The 14,800-nt window shown below is 35.8% G+C and overlaps 1 protein-coding gene across 1 annotated transcript; it reads left to right on the top strand.

Annotated features, from left to right (window-relative positions):
- The first annotated feature begins 6,098 nt into the window (after window positions 1-6,098).
- Window positions 6,099-14,547, top strand: LOC6041270 (glycerol-3-phosphate phosphatase). The gene is made up of 5 exons (XM_038258860.1): window positions 6,099-6,489; window positions 12,624-13,125; window positions 13,189-13,484; window positions 13,577-13,953; window positions 14,155-14,547. The coding sequence occupies exons 2-5, from the start codon at window positions 13,029-13,031 to the stop codon at window positions 14,327-14,329; spliced, it is 945 nt and encodes a 314-aa protein (XP_038114788.1). The 5' UTR covers window positions 6,099-6,489; window positions 12,624-13,028; the 3' UTR covers window positions 14,330-14,547.
- The last annotated feature ends 253 nt before the right edge of the window (window positions 14,548-14,800 follow it).

Below are 14,800 nucleotides of genomic sequence, written 5' to 3'. Positions count from 1 at the left end.
AGTTGGTAGATGTCCTAGAGCTATTCAACAGACCATAGATCTACCCAGTGTAACTCACTGAAGCTACCTAAAGATGTTCCAACTTCATAGTTATTGAAATAAGCAACTATTGATCAGGTTGACCTGCATCTCTGAACTCCGTAGAGTTGGTAAATATCCTAGAGCTATTCAACAGACCATAGAGTTGGTAGATGTCCTAGAACTTCTCAACAGACCATAGATCTACCCAGTGTAACTCACTGAAGCTACCTGAAGATGTTCCAACTTCATAGTCATTGATATAAGCAGCCATTGATCAGGTTGACCTTCATCTCTGAACTCCACAGAGTTGGTAGATGTCCTAGAGCTATTCAACAGACCATAGATCTACCCAGTGTAACTCACTGAAGCTACCTAAAGATGTTCCAACTTCATAGTCATTGATATAAGCAGCCATTGATCAGGTTGACCTTCATCTCTGAACTCCATAGAGTTGGTAGATGTCCTAGCACTTCTCAACAGATCATAGATCTACCCAGTGTAACTCACTGAAGCTACCTGAAGATGTTCCAACTTCATAGTCATTGATATAAGCAGCCATTGATCAGGTTGACCTTCATCTGTGAACTCCATAGAGTTGGTAGATGTCCTAGAACTTCTCAACAGACCATAGATCTACCCACTGTAATTCAATGAAGCTACCTGAAGATTTTTCCAACATCATAGTCATTGATCAAAGTAACTATTGATCAGATTGACCTTCATCTCTGAACTACATAGAGTTGGTAGATGTCCTAGAACTTCTCAACAGATCATAGATCTACCCAGTGTAACTCACTGAAGCTACCTGAAGATGTTCCAACTTCATAGTTATTGATATAAGCAACAATTGATCAGGTTGACCTTCAACTCTGAACTCCGTAGAGTTGGTAGATATCCTAGAGCTATTCAACAGACCATAGATCTACCCAGTGTAACTCACTGAAGCTACCTGAAGATGTTCCAACTTCATAGTTATTGAAATAAGCAACTATTGATCAGGTTGACCTTCATCTCTGAACTTCGTAGAGTTGGTAGATATCCTAGAGCTATTCAACAGACCATAGATCTACCCAGTGTAACTCACTGAAGCTACCTGAAGATGTTCCAACTTCATAGTCATTGATATAAGCAACCATTGATCAGGTTGACCTTCATCTCTGAACTCCATAGAGTTGGTAGATGTCCTAGAACTTCTCAACAGACCGAAGATCAACCACCAACTAACTGTAGCTTCAGAAAAAAAACCTACCTGAAATTTCTAAAATCATTTAAAAAAAATATAATGATTTAAAAAGTCTTTAAAAAATATAAAGAAAATATTCTGGCACCACTGCAAACGAACTGTCAGCACGCGAGCTTGAAACAAAATGAGAGAGTAGAAATCTGCGCGAATTTGTTTATGTTTCAGATATTTTTTGGGAAAAGATAACCACTCAATTATTTTACAACTAAAGTATGGCTTTATATATATCAAATTGCAGGTAATTGTCTCGACTACAAACTGTCGAGCTTAGATTTTCCATAAAGGCTTTCATTTCTTAAAAAAGTTGGGAGGAAAATAAGGCATTTTTCAACGTGTTTTAGTACCTTTTACTAAAAAGATAACCACTCAGGCTAGACTTAACCAATCAAGCTCATATTTAACCAGTAGGTGCGTAAGAATGTTGGCTACAAAATGTCGGGTCGGTTTGTTGAGAAAATGTATCGTTTTCGAGATATTTCAATTTTACTGAAAAAACTCCCAGCTGGTTCTCTTAGCCCTTAAAGGTAAGAACAAGATTGTCCATCAGGACTGAACGCAAACGCAAAATTTTGCGCCTGTCATCATAGCCTGCCAGTCATCGACCATTGAACAAAGCAACCCCTGCAGATTGTTCGACTGACAGTTGATGGAAAAATCGAACTGGCACAGCGTTCTGCGTTCACCACTGCGTCGAACGGACAATCTTGCTCTTAGCTTTAATGCTTTCTTTTCAAAGTATAAATACTTAGAATTGTTCACCAAATACCGTATTTTTCGAAAGTACTCAAATTTTCAAAATGTGCATTATGGGTATTAAAGTTTTTTGATACTAAAATTCTCACAAAATACCGTATTTTTTCGAAAATACTAAAACATTCAAAATTAGCAGTATACCCAAAACTGGCAGCGCTAGTCCGAGAGAATGATGGTCTCGAGTCGAGAGAATAGTGGTACCATTCACGGACGCAGAGAACACAGCTCGAGATGGGCGATAGAACTATTCTCTCGGGGTTCATTTGCAAAAAAAGTTCATCCGTCAAACAAAAAACCAAAAGTGTCGACAACGGGAATCGAACCAGAGACCTTTGATAAACCAATCCAATGACTTAGCTGCCTCGGCCACCACAGCTTGGTGACCAAGAAGAAGTCAGAAGTCGATGTATGACACTTGTTGAAGATTTATTGATTCAACTAACGAATGAACTCATTTGTTATGATGGTGTGAGTTGGTACCATTATTCTATCGATTTTGGCACTGAGCCCTCAATAAATTTTGAGAGAACGATTATCTCAACTCTGAATTTTGGGTGTAGGGTTATCAAACGAAGCGAAATTTTGTACGCTTTTCACCTTATTAGATTGTTTTAAATACAAAAAAAAAATCACAAAACACCTTATTTTTCGAAAATACTATTTTTTTATAATTTACAATATGGGTACACCCAAAACTGGCAGCGCTAGTCCGAGAGAATGATTGTTTCGAGTCGAGAGAATAGTGGTACCATTCACGGACGCAGAGAACACAGCTCGAGATGGGCAATAGAACTATTCTCTCGAGGTTCATTTGAAAAAAAAATTCATCCGTCAAACAAAAAACCAAAAGTGTCGACAACGGGAATCGAACCAGAGACCTTTGACAAACCAATCCAATGACTTAGCTGCCTCGGCCACCACAGCTTGGTGACCAAGGAGAAGTCAGAAGTCGATGTATGACACTTGTTGGAGATTTATTGATTCAACTAACGAATGAACTCATTTGATTTTGGCACTGAGCCCTCAAAAAAAATTGAGAGAACGATTATCTCGACTCTGAATTTTGGGTGTATCAAACGAAGCGAAAATATAATTGCTTTTTCATTTTATCAGAGGTTTTTTTTTGCATAAACAAATTTTCACAAAATACCGTATTATTCAAAAGCATCGTCATCAGGGGCGACGTTGGGTCTGGGAGTGAGATAAGGTCATTTTTTAAATGCATTTTCATATTTTTAGCGTTTTTGAATACTAAATTTTTCACAAAAACCTTATTTTTTCGAAAGTACTCAATTTTTAAATTTTGCAATATTGGTGTTAAACGAAACGAAATTTGTTATGCATTTTCAAATTATTAGATTTTTTTTAAATACCGTCATCTGGGGCGAAACGGGACACATGGGGCGAATTGGGACAGCTGTTTTAGCCTTGTTACCGTACAATATTTGGATATTTTTGATTCGACCCAAACGGCGGTCGCATGATTGTGATGCATGGCTGCATGAAAGTATATCAGATTCTGCATGAAATCTGAAGTCCCCGCCCGTGTGGATCAATCGGACCGCGCACTGGACTCACAATCCAGAGGTCGCCGGTTCGAATCCCGCGGCGGGCGCTCTAAAATTCTTTGTGTAAATATGGGTATTCGGCGCCGTCGCTCCGTGCCATACTTTCATACACTTAGGAGCCCAGGGCGGCGAAGTCCTTGTAGATAAAAGGAAGACACTAGTGGTTGGTACTAGCAATGGTGGCCGACAGCTATAAAGTCAACTTCGTTTTTTTTCGCATGAAATCTGCTCTCATGCAATTTTTGCGATGTAGGGGTGGTGTATCGATGTATCGACATTACCGACTGCTGTTTGCTAGTATTGCGAAAAAGAAAACATTATTAGAACGAGGATTGAACCATCAACTTCTTGGTTGTTGATCCGACACGCTACCACCACGCCATGGACGCTTGATGAATTTCTGTGACAGAGCACCAATATCGTCGCCATCGTGCTAACTTGTCGTACGTGCATTTTGGGCCAAATTGAGTTAAGAACGCCATTTTGTGCAGCTCACAATGCCTCATCTTTTGACCTTCACAGATCCTCAAAATTCGATTTCAATCCTGAGATATTCAATGAAAACCAAAAATGCTCCGAAAATTTTTGTCACTCTACATATAAAAGAAGTTTCAATCCTGTCGTGCTATCTTGTCACTCCCTGAAAATTGATGTAAGTGCGACAAAGGGCAAAGGGATTTCAGGTCAGGATGCGTTTGACGCACGTACAAGTTAGACTACCGTAAACATTTTTAATTATAACTCGGGACTCCAGCAACCAACTTCAACCAAACATCGGGACAATGCACAGAATGGTGAGCCAAACAAAACGTGTTTGTTATTGTTTACATTGCGTGCTTTCGTTTTTGTTTATTCAAGGTCAAACATTTAAACGCGTTTTTCTCGGAACGTCAAAATGGCGGGTGCGACATGATAGCACGACGACGTCGATATATGCTTCTCTTTGAAGTGTTGCTCGGGGACGCGCCAGCATTATATGTGTTGGTGAGAACTGCAGATCGCTGACATGTTTACACACGGGCAAAAATGACCTACGGGCTTGCTTTGGGTGTAGTTTCGGATAGAACAAACACAGAACATCTAAAATAGTGCATCGTTTTCCAAATTTAAAGCTTTTAAGTGTTCTAAAAACTGCTGTCCCTATTCAGACTATAGTCCCGATTCACCCCTGGTGACGGTACTAAAAATTTCACAAAATACCGTATTCTTTCGAAAGTACTCAAATTTTCCAAATATGCAATATTGTATCAACCGAAGCGAAATATGTAATGCATTTCACATACTTAGAGTTTTTTTTAAATACTGTTTTTATACCATAAACGTTTTTCTTCGAAAGAACTAATTTTTTACAATTTGTAATATGAGCATCAAACGAAGCTATGTTTGATATGCATTTTATTTTATTAAAGTTTTTTTTTATTGGAACACTAAAATTATCACAAAATACTGTATCTTTAAAAAAAATCAATTTCAAAACTCGCAGGGAAGCGAAATTCTGAATGCCTTTTTCCAGCATAGTTTCACTTTTTGGCATTGAAAACCGGGCAATTTGTTGCCCTATGTCGACGCTATTTTGGTGAATAATTAATTTAAAATTAAAATTTTATTGTTTCACCATTTTGGTGATGAAGAGAAAACCTCTGTTTGCTTTTCTGTCAAAGTTTCAGGAAATTTTCCGATCTTATCGAAATAGTAGTTTATGCAACAAAAAAAAGTAGGCTATTTCGTCGTCCAAGAATGACAGGAAAAGTGAGTAGTTTCACGATGGAATTGCAAAATAGTAGTTTATGCAACAAGTTGCAAAAAGAGGATTTTTTCAGCACGAGTCGTACATTTATGCAACGAGGTTCACCGAGTTGGATAAATACGAAGAGTGCTGAATAAATCAAGTTTTGCAACGAGTTCCATACAACACACACTGAGTAATATTTTATGTCATAATTTTTAATGTATTTTGTCAATAAATCGCTTAAATCAAAAAAATGTTGAAAAGTGTTACTTTTCGAAACAAGTGCTGAAAAGTTCAACTTTTCAGCATTTATTTTGAAAAGTGTTGCTATTCGATTCTGTTATTTTTGGTACAGAAAAGTAGGCTATTTCGTCATTCAAGAACGACAGGAAATTTAAGTAGTTTCACGACGGAATTGCAAAAAATATATTTTTATAAAAATAATTAATAACAATGTTCCAAAGATTTCCTAGCGAATAATCCACTAATTGCATTGATACCAAAGCACATTGTTCAATTTGTAGATAGCAAACTATAAAACAAATCGAGCTACTCGAGCGTACCGTATCATAGTTATCATAGTGCAAATTTGCACCAAACAATACCAGTAATTTTACGCGGAATCAACTGGTCGTCGCGAGAGAGTCCCCTCTCATCAGCTGCTGTAATAATAACAATCATCATCATCATCATCCTCGATATCACTCCATGTCCCAATGTTTGCGTCTCCCCTTATTTTTAGACTATACACAAACTCATTTCTCATGTAAATGTTGCCTGACTTCCAGCTGGTAGTGACTAGAAGACAGTTCAAGGATCCAAACTGGAGGGAAGCATGCGCATCAGCTGGCCAAGCATTTCGCCGGCAAGCCAGACTCCCTCTCGAATCCGAATTTCGGCAAAGGTCATACCGTCAGTGTCACGTTCGACGCTGCCGGTTCCAGCCACGCGGTTACGGTTCCTCCTGTGTGAGGTCATTTGAAGAACACCGATTCTGGGTGCCAGACTAGTCAAGTGGTCAGCTGTAGTTCCATGGCTATCGCCCGGAAGCAGCTGGAATAATCCTCTTCTTTAGAAGAGCCAAGTAAATCCTACAAGTGTTGTTGGCTTGAAGTGGTTGGCGTACAACTCACAGTCCAAAGTAGTGGAGTGTTTGCGGTGTTGGTCACATTACGGTAAGGATAACTTACATTCTTATGTAATGCGGAAAAGCTGCGTGGGTGATTGGCTCGTGACTGGAGCATGATTGAATAAGTATTCAATGAAATTTTGGGTGAGTCATTACTTCGTTGTGGTGTGGAAATACCAAGTGATGACGGAGAATTCTATTTTGATATAGCATATAGTATATAACGTCATGATTCGAAATCCGGGCACTTAGTAGCATATAATTTTTGTTATAGCTGGCAAAAAATCATGTAATGTAAAATATGTCTTTTCTAACAATTTTTCATCAGAATTGGAAAATCTAAATGACTTGTTGTGCTTCGAATCCCGGACACTGATAAAAGCTGATTCGAAATCCGGACACTCGTTTTTGCTAATGAATCGCACAAATTTGGACTGAAATGTTAGTGAATGGCATTCTTTAGGTCTCAACTAAGCTGTTAACATCAAAATAAGCGATATTTCATATATCAATTTACTAGAATTTAAGGAAATCAAAACCATAAATTTCGGCTTTGCCTTCCCGGTGCTTCGTACGCCTATGAAATATTTCAGTGAAATGTTTCGCATATTTGGTTAACTTTTCATTTTATTCTATTTTTTTTTGCATTAACTACAGCGTTCAAAAAAACTTCAAATGAAAGTTGATGTTAGAATTAATTAAATAACACAATTTTGACATTCATAATGCGAACTTATATCCAAATAATTGATAACACAAGATGAGGTGTCCTGGTTTCGAAGCGTCCTGGAATTCGAATCATGAAGTTCATTGAAACAAATATCTTCGATTCGGATAACTGATAACTGACGGAAATGTTAATTTAACTTTTGTGTTTAACTTGAATAGATGTAAAACAATAATTGCAACAACAAAAATCAAGCAGAAAATAGAAAAAGTAAATAGAAATTCAAAACAGAATGTGGATAAATCGAGCTTTAATCCAGACTCGATTATCCGACACCTCGACTATCGGAAATTTCTAGTTTGATTATCCGAAGTTTTGTTTGGACTTCGAATCTGTCTAACCAAATAAGTATTTCTTTATTTTCAAACTTTTAACATCAAATTCGGACTCTGCGAGCCGATTCCAGTAAAATTTTTATGGTTGAAAATTTATTTATTTTTTTGCCTAAATAAAGTTTTTGCGGTGCTGTACATTGGAATTTCATAGAAATTCAAAATATTTTTAATCCAGCCCAAACATGCTAAATATGACTATCAATGCAGAAAAATGGGGTATAGATTGTTTTTCAGTTGATTTGACTTTTATTTTCATCAACATTTTGAAGTTTTTTGAAAAAATATTTTATTCGCTCCTGATTTTTCGGACCAATTTTGAAGGGGCCTAAGTGCGATAAATGAAAACACTTGAGGTCCTATAAGCTATTAAGTTTCATATGTTTATAGGACCTTTTAAAAAAAGTTCTAGAGTTTAAAATGCACTCCCCTGCGTTAATTAACATTGTTATCAATTTTCGATGAACTCTAATGATTATAAACCAACCGTCCTACTGTATAATGCATTTCCATGCCGCTTTTGCATTGAAATGTTAAAATTCTTGTTATTTTATTTTTTCAAAGAAAATCTTATGTTGCATGCAATTTATATTTCTTTAAGTTTCAAAGGGAAAAATAAAAGGTATTTAAAAAAATCAAATATTATACAATATTATAGTCTACAAATTTTAATATAAAGCCCTTTAAAAAATAAACGTTGCCTAGATATTAAATAATCAAAACAAGGTAAATAACAGCTATTTCAAACACTAACATCATATTAATAGTTGTTTATGCAACAAATTGCGAAAACAAGATTTTTTCAGCACTAGTCTTACCGCGTTGAATGAATACGACGAGTGCTGAATAAATCAAGAGTTGCCTAACAAACTTTTTTGCAATTCCGAAAAACGCTTTTTGAATGGAATTTTATGTCCAATAAAATTAAGTAAATTCACCGTTCAAAACAAGACAATATTGAAAAATTTTACTTTTCGATACAAGTGTTGGAAAGTTCAATTTTTCAGTAGGTACTTTTCAGCACTGGTATTAAAAGATATTGATTTTTAAATTTGTTATTTTTGGTAGTTAAAAGTAGGCCGTTTCATTTCTCCAGAAGGACAGGAAAAGTTGACAGTTTCACATCGGGATTGCATAAAAAAATACCATAATTGAGCAATTCTCTACGAAATCGGTCTTTTTTCTTCAATTTTAATTTTTGTATTTTTTAATCCGACTGAAACTTTTTTGGTGCCTTCGGTATGCCCAAAGAAGCCATTTTGCATCATTAGTTTGTCCATATAATTTTCCATACAAATTTGGCAGCTGTCCATACAAAAATGATGTATGAAAATTCAAAATCTGTATCTTTTGAAGGAATTTTTGATCGATTTGGTGTCTTCGGCAAAGTTGTAGGTATGGATACGGACTACACTGAAAAAATAATACACGGTAAAAAAATTTGGTGATTTTTTATTTAACTTTTGTCACTAAAACTTGATTTACAAAAAACACTATTTTTAATTTTTTTATTTTTGATATGTTTTAGAGGACATAAAATGCCAACTTTTCAGAAATTTCCAGGTTGTGCAAAAATCATTGACCGAGTTATGAATTTTTTAATCAATACTGATTTTTTCAAAAAATCGAAATTTTGGTCGTAAAATTTTTCAACTTCATTTTTCGATGTAAAATTAAATTTGCAATCAAAAAGTACTTTAGTGAAATTTTGATAAAGTGCACCGTTTTCAAGTTATAGCCATATTTAAGTGACTTTTTTGAAAATAGTCGCAGTTTTTCATTTTTTAAAATTAGTGCACATGTTTGCCCAGTTTTGAAAAAATATTTTTGAAAAGCTGAGAAAATTCTCTATATTTTGCTTATTCGGACTTTGTTGATACGACCTTTAGTTGCTGAGATATTGCAATGCAAAGGTTTAAAAACAGGAAAATTGATGATTTCTAAGTCTCACCCAAACAACCCACCATTTTCTATCGTCAATATCTTAGCAACTAATGGTCCGATTTTCAATGTTAATATATGAAACATTTGTGAAATTTTCCGATCTTTTCGAAAAAAATATTTTCAAAATTTTCAAATCAAGACTAACATTTTAAAAGGGCGTAATATTGAATGTTTGGCCTTTTTGAAATGTTAGTCTTGATTTGAAAAATTTGAAAATATTTTTTTCGAAAAGATCGGAAAATTTCACAAATGTTTCATATATTAACATTGAAAATCGGACCATTAGTTGCTAAGATATTGACGATAGAAAATGGTGGGTTGTTTGGGTGAGACTTAGAAATCATCAATTTTCCTGTTTTTAAACCTTTGCATTGCAATATCTCAGCAACTAAAGGTCGTATCAACAAAGTCCGAATAAGCAAAATATAGAGAATTTTCTCAGCTTTTCAAAATATTTTTTCAAAACTGGGCAAACATGTGCACTAATTTTAAAAATGAAAACTGCGACTATTTTCAAAAAGTCACTTAAATATGGCTATAACTTGAAAACGGTGCACTTTATCAAAATTTCACTAAAGTACTTTTGATTGCAAATTTAATTTTACATCGAAAAATGAAGTTGAAAAATTTTACGACCAAAATTTCGATTTTTGAAAAATCAGTATTGATTAAAAATTCATAACTCGGTCAATGATTTTTGCACAACCTGAAATTTCTGAAAAGTTGGCATTTTATGTCCTCTAAAACATATCAAAATAAAAAAATTAAAAATAGTGTTTTTTGTAAATCAAGTTTTAGTGACAAAAGTTAAATAAAAAATCACCAAATTTTTTTACCGTGTATTATTTTTTCAGTGTAGTCCGTATCCATACCTACAACTTTGCCGAAGACACCAAATCGATCAAAAATTCCTTCAAAAGATACAGATTTTTGAATTTTCATACATCATTTTTGTATGGACAGCTGCCAAATTTGTATGGAAAATTATATGGACAAACTAATGATGCAAAATGGCTTCTTTGGGCATACCGAAGGCACCAAAAAAGTTTCAGTCGGATTAAAAAATACAAAAAAAATCGAATGACCGAAATCCTAGAGAACTGCTCAATTGTTATTTTAGCGCCAACCGGGATAAGGAGAGCACTGGTAAAAATCTATTAGTTGAAAATCGTCTCTTACACTGAAATTTTAAAGAGTACCAGATTCCTAAATTCTAAGAAATTTGGTCCCTTTTCTTATTTAGTAATCAAAAAAACCCAATAACTAAAAAAGGAAAGGAGCCAAAATTCCTCGAATTTAGGAGTTTGGTACTTTTTTTTATTTCAGTGTACTCAGTTCAACTCTCTACAACCCAACTAGAGCGTCCATTTTCCCGTCCCGGGAATAAAATTCCCGGGAATTCCCAGAAAAAAACATTTCCCGTTTCCCGGGAAATTTACAATTCCCGAAATACAAGCAGAAGTATACATTTTTCTACCTTTTTGGCACAAATGTTTTGAAATTATTTGATTTTATTGATTTCAATACACTGTTCATATTGAACTAATCAGCTTGTCTGTAAATTGAAATTGTCAAGGTTTAATTCAGATAATATTTATTTCTGAAGCATTCACAGGAATATTGTTTGCTTATATGTTGGACAACAAAAATTACGCTGTTACGGAATAAATATAAACTATTTTATTTTTACAACCTTTTAAACGTTTTTTTTTTGTAATATCATTTGAAAATAAAATATTTACATCTTCCGGCCAAGATCAACATTGAGATTTGAGGATGAAAATTGAACAGATAAACTGTTAAATATGAAAAAATATCGTTTAATTTCAACCACTTTTAAATGCTCAAAATTGTTTTATTCCAATGAATTTATTAGGCTGAATACCATATATAATACCATATATAACTAAAATCATATTATAAAACCATGAAAAACCATTAAAAAACAAATTCGTATCATATGAAATTTACCCAAAGAATGCAACTATATTAAAAAAAAAATTTAGAAAATTTATGGGTTGGATGTTTTTCTTGGTTTACAATTTCGTATTTTATTTTAAGTAAAAAAAAGTATGCAGTAATTTTTTCAGTGTCCCAGACTATAACTCTACGCATTTTTAAAATTTAAATGATAATGGCGCCATTTTTTAGCAGATAATGTGAAAAACACGCAAAAAAATGAAAAAGTGACTGTAAAAACATAAAAAATATAGGCAAAATGTAATGATAGGAGGTGGTAGAATAGAAAAAATGACCTCCTGAACACTGGATAAATAAAAAAACGAAAAAAAAATGGACAGAAGAGGGTTAATCATGAAACTTTCAGGAGTAATATTCACAGTGGATTTAATGAATTTTCTGTGATATGAAATTTTGCGAATTTCTACTTGTATTTCACTCGTTAAGATAAAACATGTTTAAGTACATTTGAAGAAAATGCAAAGGTTGGTTAGATTGTTAAAACATTCTAAGGATTTCGAAAATATATTTGATAGCTAAAATATGGAAAGCTAAAAATAATGTCGATATTTTCAAACATTTTTCATTAATAAATTTTAGCTGTGGTTTAAAGATTCTCTTAGACTAAAATTCTCATAATATCTCGATTAACTATTAGTAATTATTTTTTATGGTGGGATTTCCAGTGTTGGGAACAAACACAATTTTAGCTTAGCTTAGCTTGGTTGACCGTGCAGACACTAGCCGAACATAAAACACGCAAAGAGTTTGGTGCCGATAAGGAAAATAAATACGCCACGAAAAAGGTAATCTTTAAAAATAAGTTAACTTTTTTCAAGCCTTTAGTTAGGCCGTTGCAAATGTTTTTCAAAGTTTTTTTTATATCTCCTAAAATTTAACTTCAATACAATTTATGCTTAATTTATTTTTATTAGAAGATTGCGATATGTCAATGTAAAATTAATGTTTCCTGATTTGTTTCGAATACATTTTTTGTAGTAGGCTATTTACATTTGAAATACTTTTTCAAACATAAAATTTCTGGAAAAGTAAGCATGGCCTAACACATTGATTAAGACTTAAAATTAATAAAACTGATCGATAAATTTACTTCAACATTACGTCCCCAAATCTACCCACACAACACCACGCAGCTTTTTACGCGATTCGGCGTCCTACCCTGAATCATTCATAATTCTATTTGTTTTCTATTTTCAGACCAAATTTCTCCTCACCGACCGACCGTCCTGCAGGCAAGCCAAAATCCGCTGTGCACGTGATCGAAGCAGAATCGTTCTCTTTTTCAACGCCACAAGCTTCTCTTGGTCGTGATGTCCCCAAACAATTTCGCAAGATATCTATGATTTTGCGGGGCGGTTTTCGTTTCCTTTTGTTCAAACAAAAGAATATCATTCCGCCAGAGAAGCTGTGAGATTGTGTCGTTGCGATAATTCTCTCCCCCACTTGAGGTGAAATACTAACTTATTACTCACAGAGATTAGTACGACGGCCGGTTCCACTGAGTGGAGACGTTTGGTAGTAGCGTTTTTTCTTCAGTTGATACATTGGATCATTGCGAAGTGGGCGCGTTACGAGAAGATCTTACTGAATTTTTCGAAAATCATGGAAAAGGCTCGGTTTCGCCACGTGTTGGACCTCTCCAAGGAGGAAAAGCGCGCCTTTCTGGATTCGTTCGACATGGTCATGTCGGATTGTGATGGTAGGTCTAAAGTTCATCACTTAAAAGTCAGATAGAAAATTAACTTCCTCCTTCACCCACCAGGTGTCGTGTGGAACTTCACCGGACCAATTCCGGGCGTGGATCGGGCGCTGCAGCTGCTGAAAGCCAGAGGAAAACGGCTGGCGTTTATTTCCAACAACGGAATGAGAACCATGGACGAGTACAGGCAAAAGTTCCACGAGCTCGGCGTTGATGAACAGGACCAGGACATTGTCCATCCGGCGCTGACCACGGTCAAGTACCTGAAGTCGGTCGGGATGCAAGATGCGGTTTACTGTATTGCCACCGAGGTGTTCAAGGACTACTTGCGGCACGCGGGATTCCAAGTTTTGGATGGGGTATGTTTGATAATGGCTCATTGATTGTGTATCCTTGGGCCGGCTAAGAAATTATGGGAAAGTAAAATAAACTTTTTTTATTTTCGTTCCAGCCATACGATCGCCTCCCAGATGACCGCGTCGCCAACCCGGTCCGGATCTTCACCGAGTACTTCCAACCGTCCGAGCCCAAGGTCGGTGCCGTCCTGGTCGACCTGGACGTGAACGTTTCGCTGGCCCACCTCATGAAGGCCAAATGCTACCTGGAGCGCAGCCCGGACTGTTTGCTGCTGGCCGGTGCCACCGACTATATCGTTCCGCTGGGCACCCGGATGGACATCATCGGCTCGGGCTACTTCATCGAGGTGCTGGAAAGGGCCACCGGGCGGAAGGCACTGGTGCTGGGCAAACCGGGTCAGGCCCTGGCAGAGTTCATTATCGAACAGTTCCACGTGACGCACCCCGAGCGGACACTGTTCATCGGCGATATGTGAGTAGTATTTTGACTGGTCAGTTACGGTGGACTGATAAGACGGAACAATAGGGTAGGTTATTAGCATATACGATGGATTTTGAACACTGACAACAGTTATCTCAACGTACATTATGCTTCCTTACTCGAACGGCTCAATTGTCCAGCTTCCGTAACATGACTTGGCACAAAGGTTCAAACGGTCTCAATTCTCAACAGGTTACCTCAGGATATGGGGTTCGGCACGCGGTGTGGCTTCCAGAAGCTGCTAATGCTGAGCGGGGGCACCACCAAGGAAATGCTGTTCGGCCACGGAATGGAGCACGAACTGCCCCACTACTACGCGGACAGTTTTGCGGACTTTGTGCAGCTGTACAAGGACGTGGAAGATTGAGCTTGGTGTTTAGAATCGAACAAATCAAACAAAATACAAACTAGATGAAATTTGACACACAACCTTAATAGATTAGTTAATTAAATAAATTAAAATGCGGTGTGATAAAAAGAACCACTTCAAAGAAGAAACGCTAACAAAGCTGTATGAATGTTTCTGATAATTGTTAGAGAATATAAGAATAAAATATAAGCTATAATTAGAGCTTGGATCAATTATGTTATGTTGTTTTTTTTTTTTTTTTATTAAATATCCATAACTTTTAAACATTACAGATAGACTGTCCACAAGGAAACAATTTTAATACATAAAAAAAACTCAAAAATCGTTTAGAACTCACGATTTACTGAAAAATTACCCGTTTTCAAAAAAATATATATGTCTGAAAAAATTCTTTAAATTGTTTTAGAATTTCTCTCTTTAAAACCAGATAAGAAAATTTTGGCACAAACGCCAATGGGATGATCTTGT

The sequence above is a fragment of the Culex quinquefasciatus genome, chromosome 3 (assembly GCF_015732765.1).
Source record: "Culex quinquefasciatus strain JHB chromosome 3, VPISU_Cqui_1.0_pri_paternal, whole genome shotgun sequence".
Lineage (NCBI taxonomy): Eukaryota > Metazoa > Arthropoda > Insecta > Diptera > Culicidae > Culex > Culex quinquefasciatus.
The sequence above is the reverse complement of the archived record's forward strand: the minus strand, read 5'-3'. Positions and strand labels throughout refer to the sequence as shown.

Excerpts from the sequence above, each read along its gene's own strand:
- LOC6041270 (XM_038258860.1), top strand. The coding sequence starts at position 13,029 with ATGGAAAAGGCTCGGTTTCGCCACGTGTTGGACCTCTCCAAGGAGGAA. Across the intron at positions 13,126-13,188 it reads GGTCATGTCGGATTGTGATG|GTGTCGTGTGGAACTTCACC; the intron begins GTAGGTCTAAAG and ends TTCACCCACCAG. Across the intron at positions 13,954-14,154 it reads ACACTGTTCATCGGCGATAT|GTTACCTCAGGATATGGGGT; the intron begins GTGAGTAGTATT and ends AATTCTCAACAG.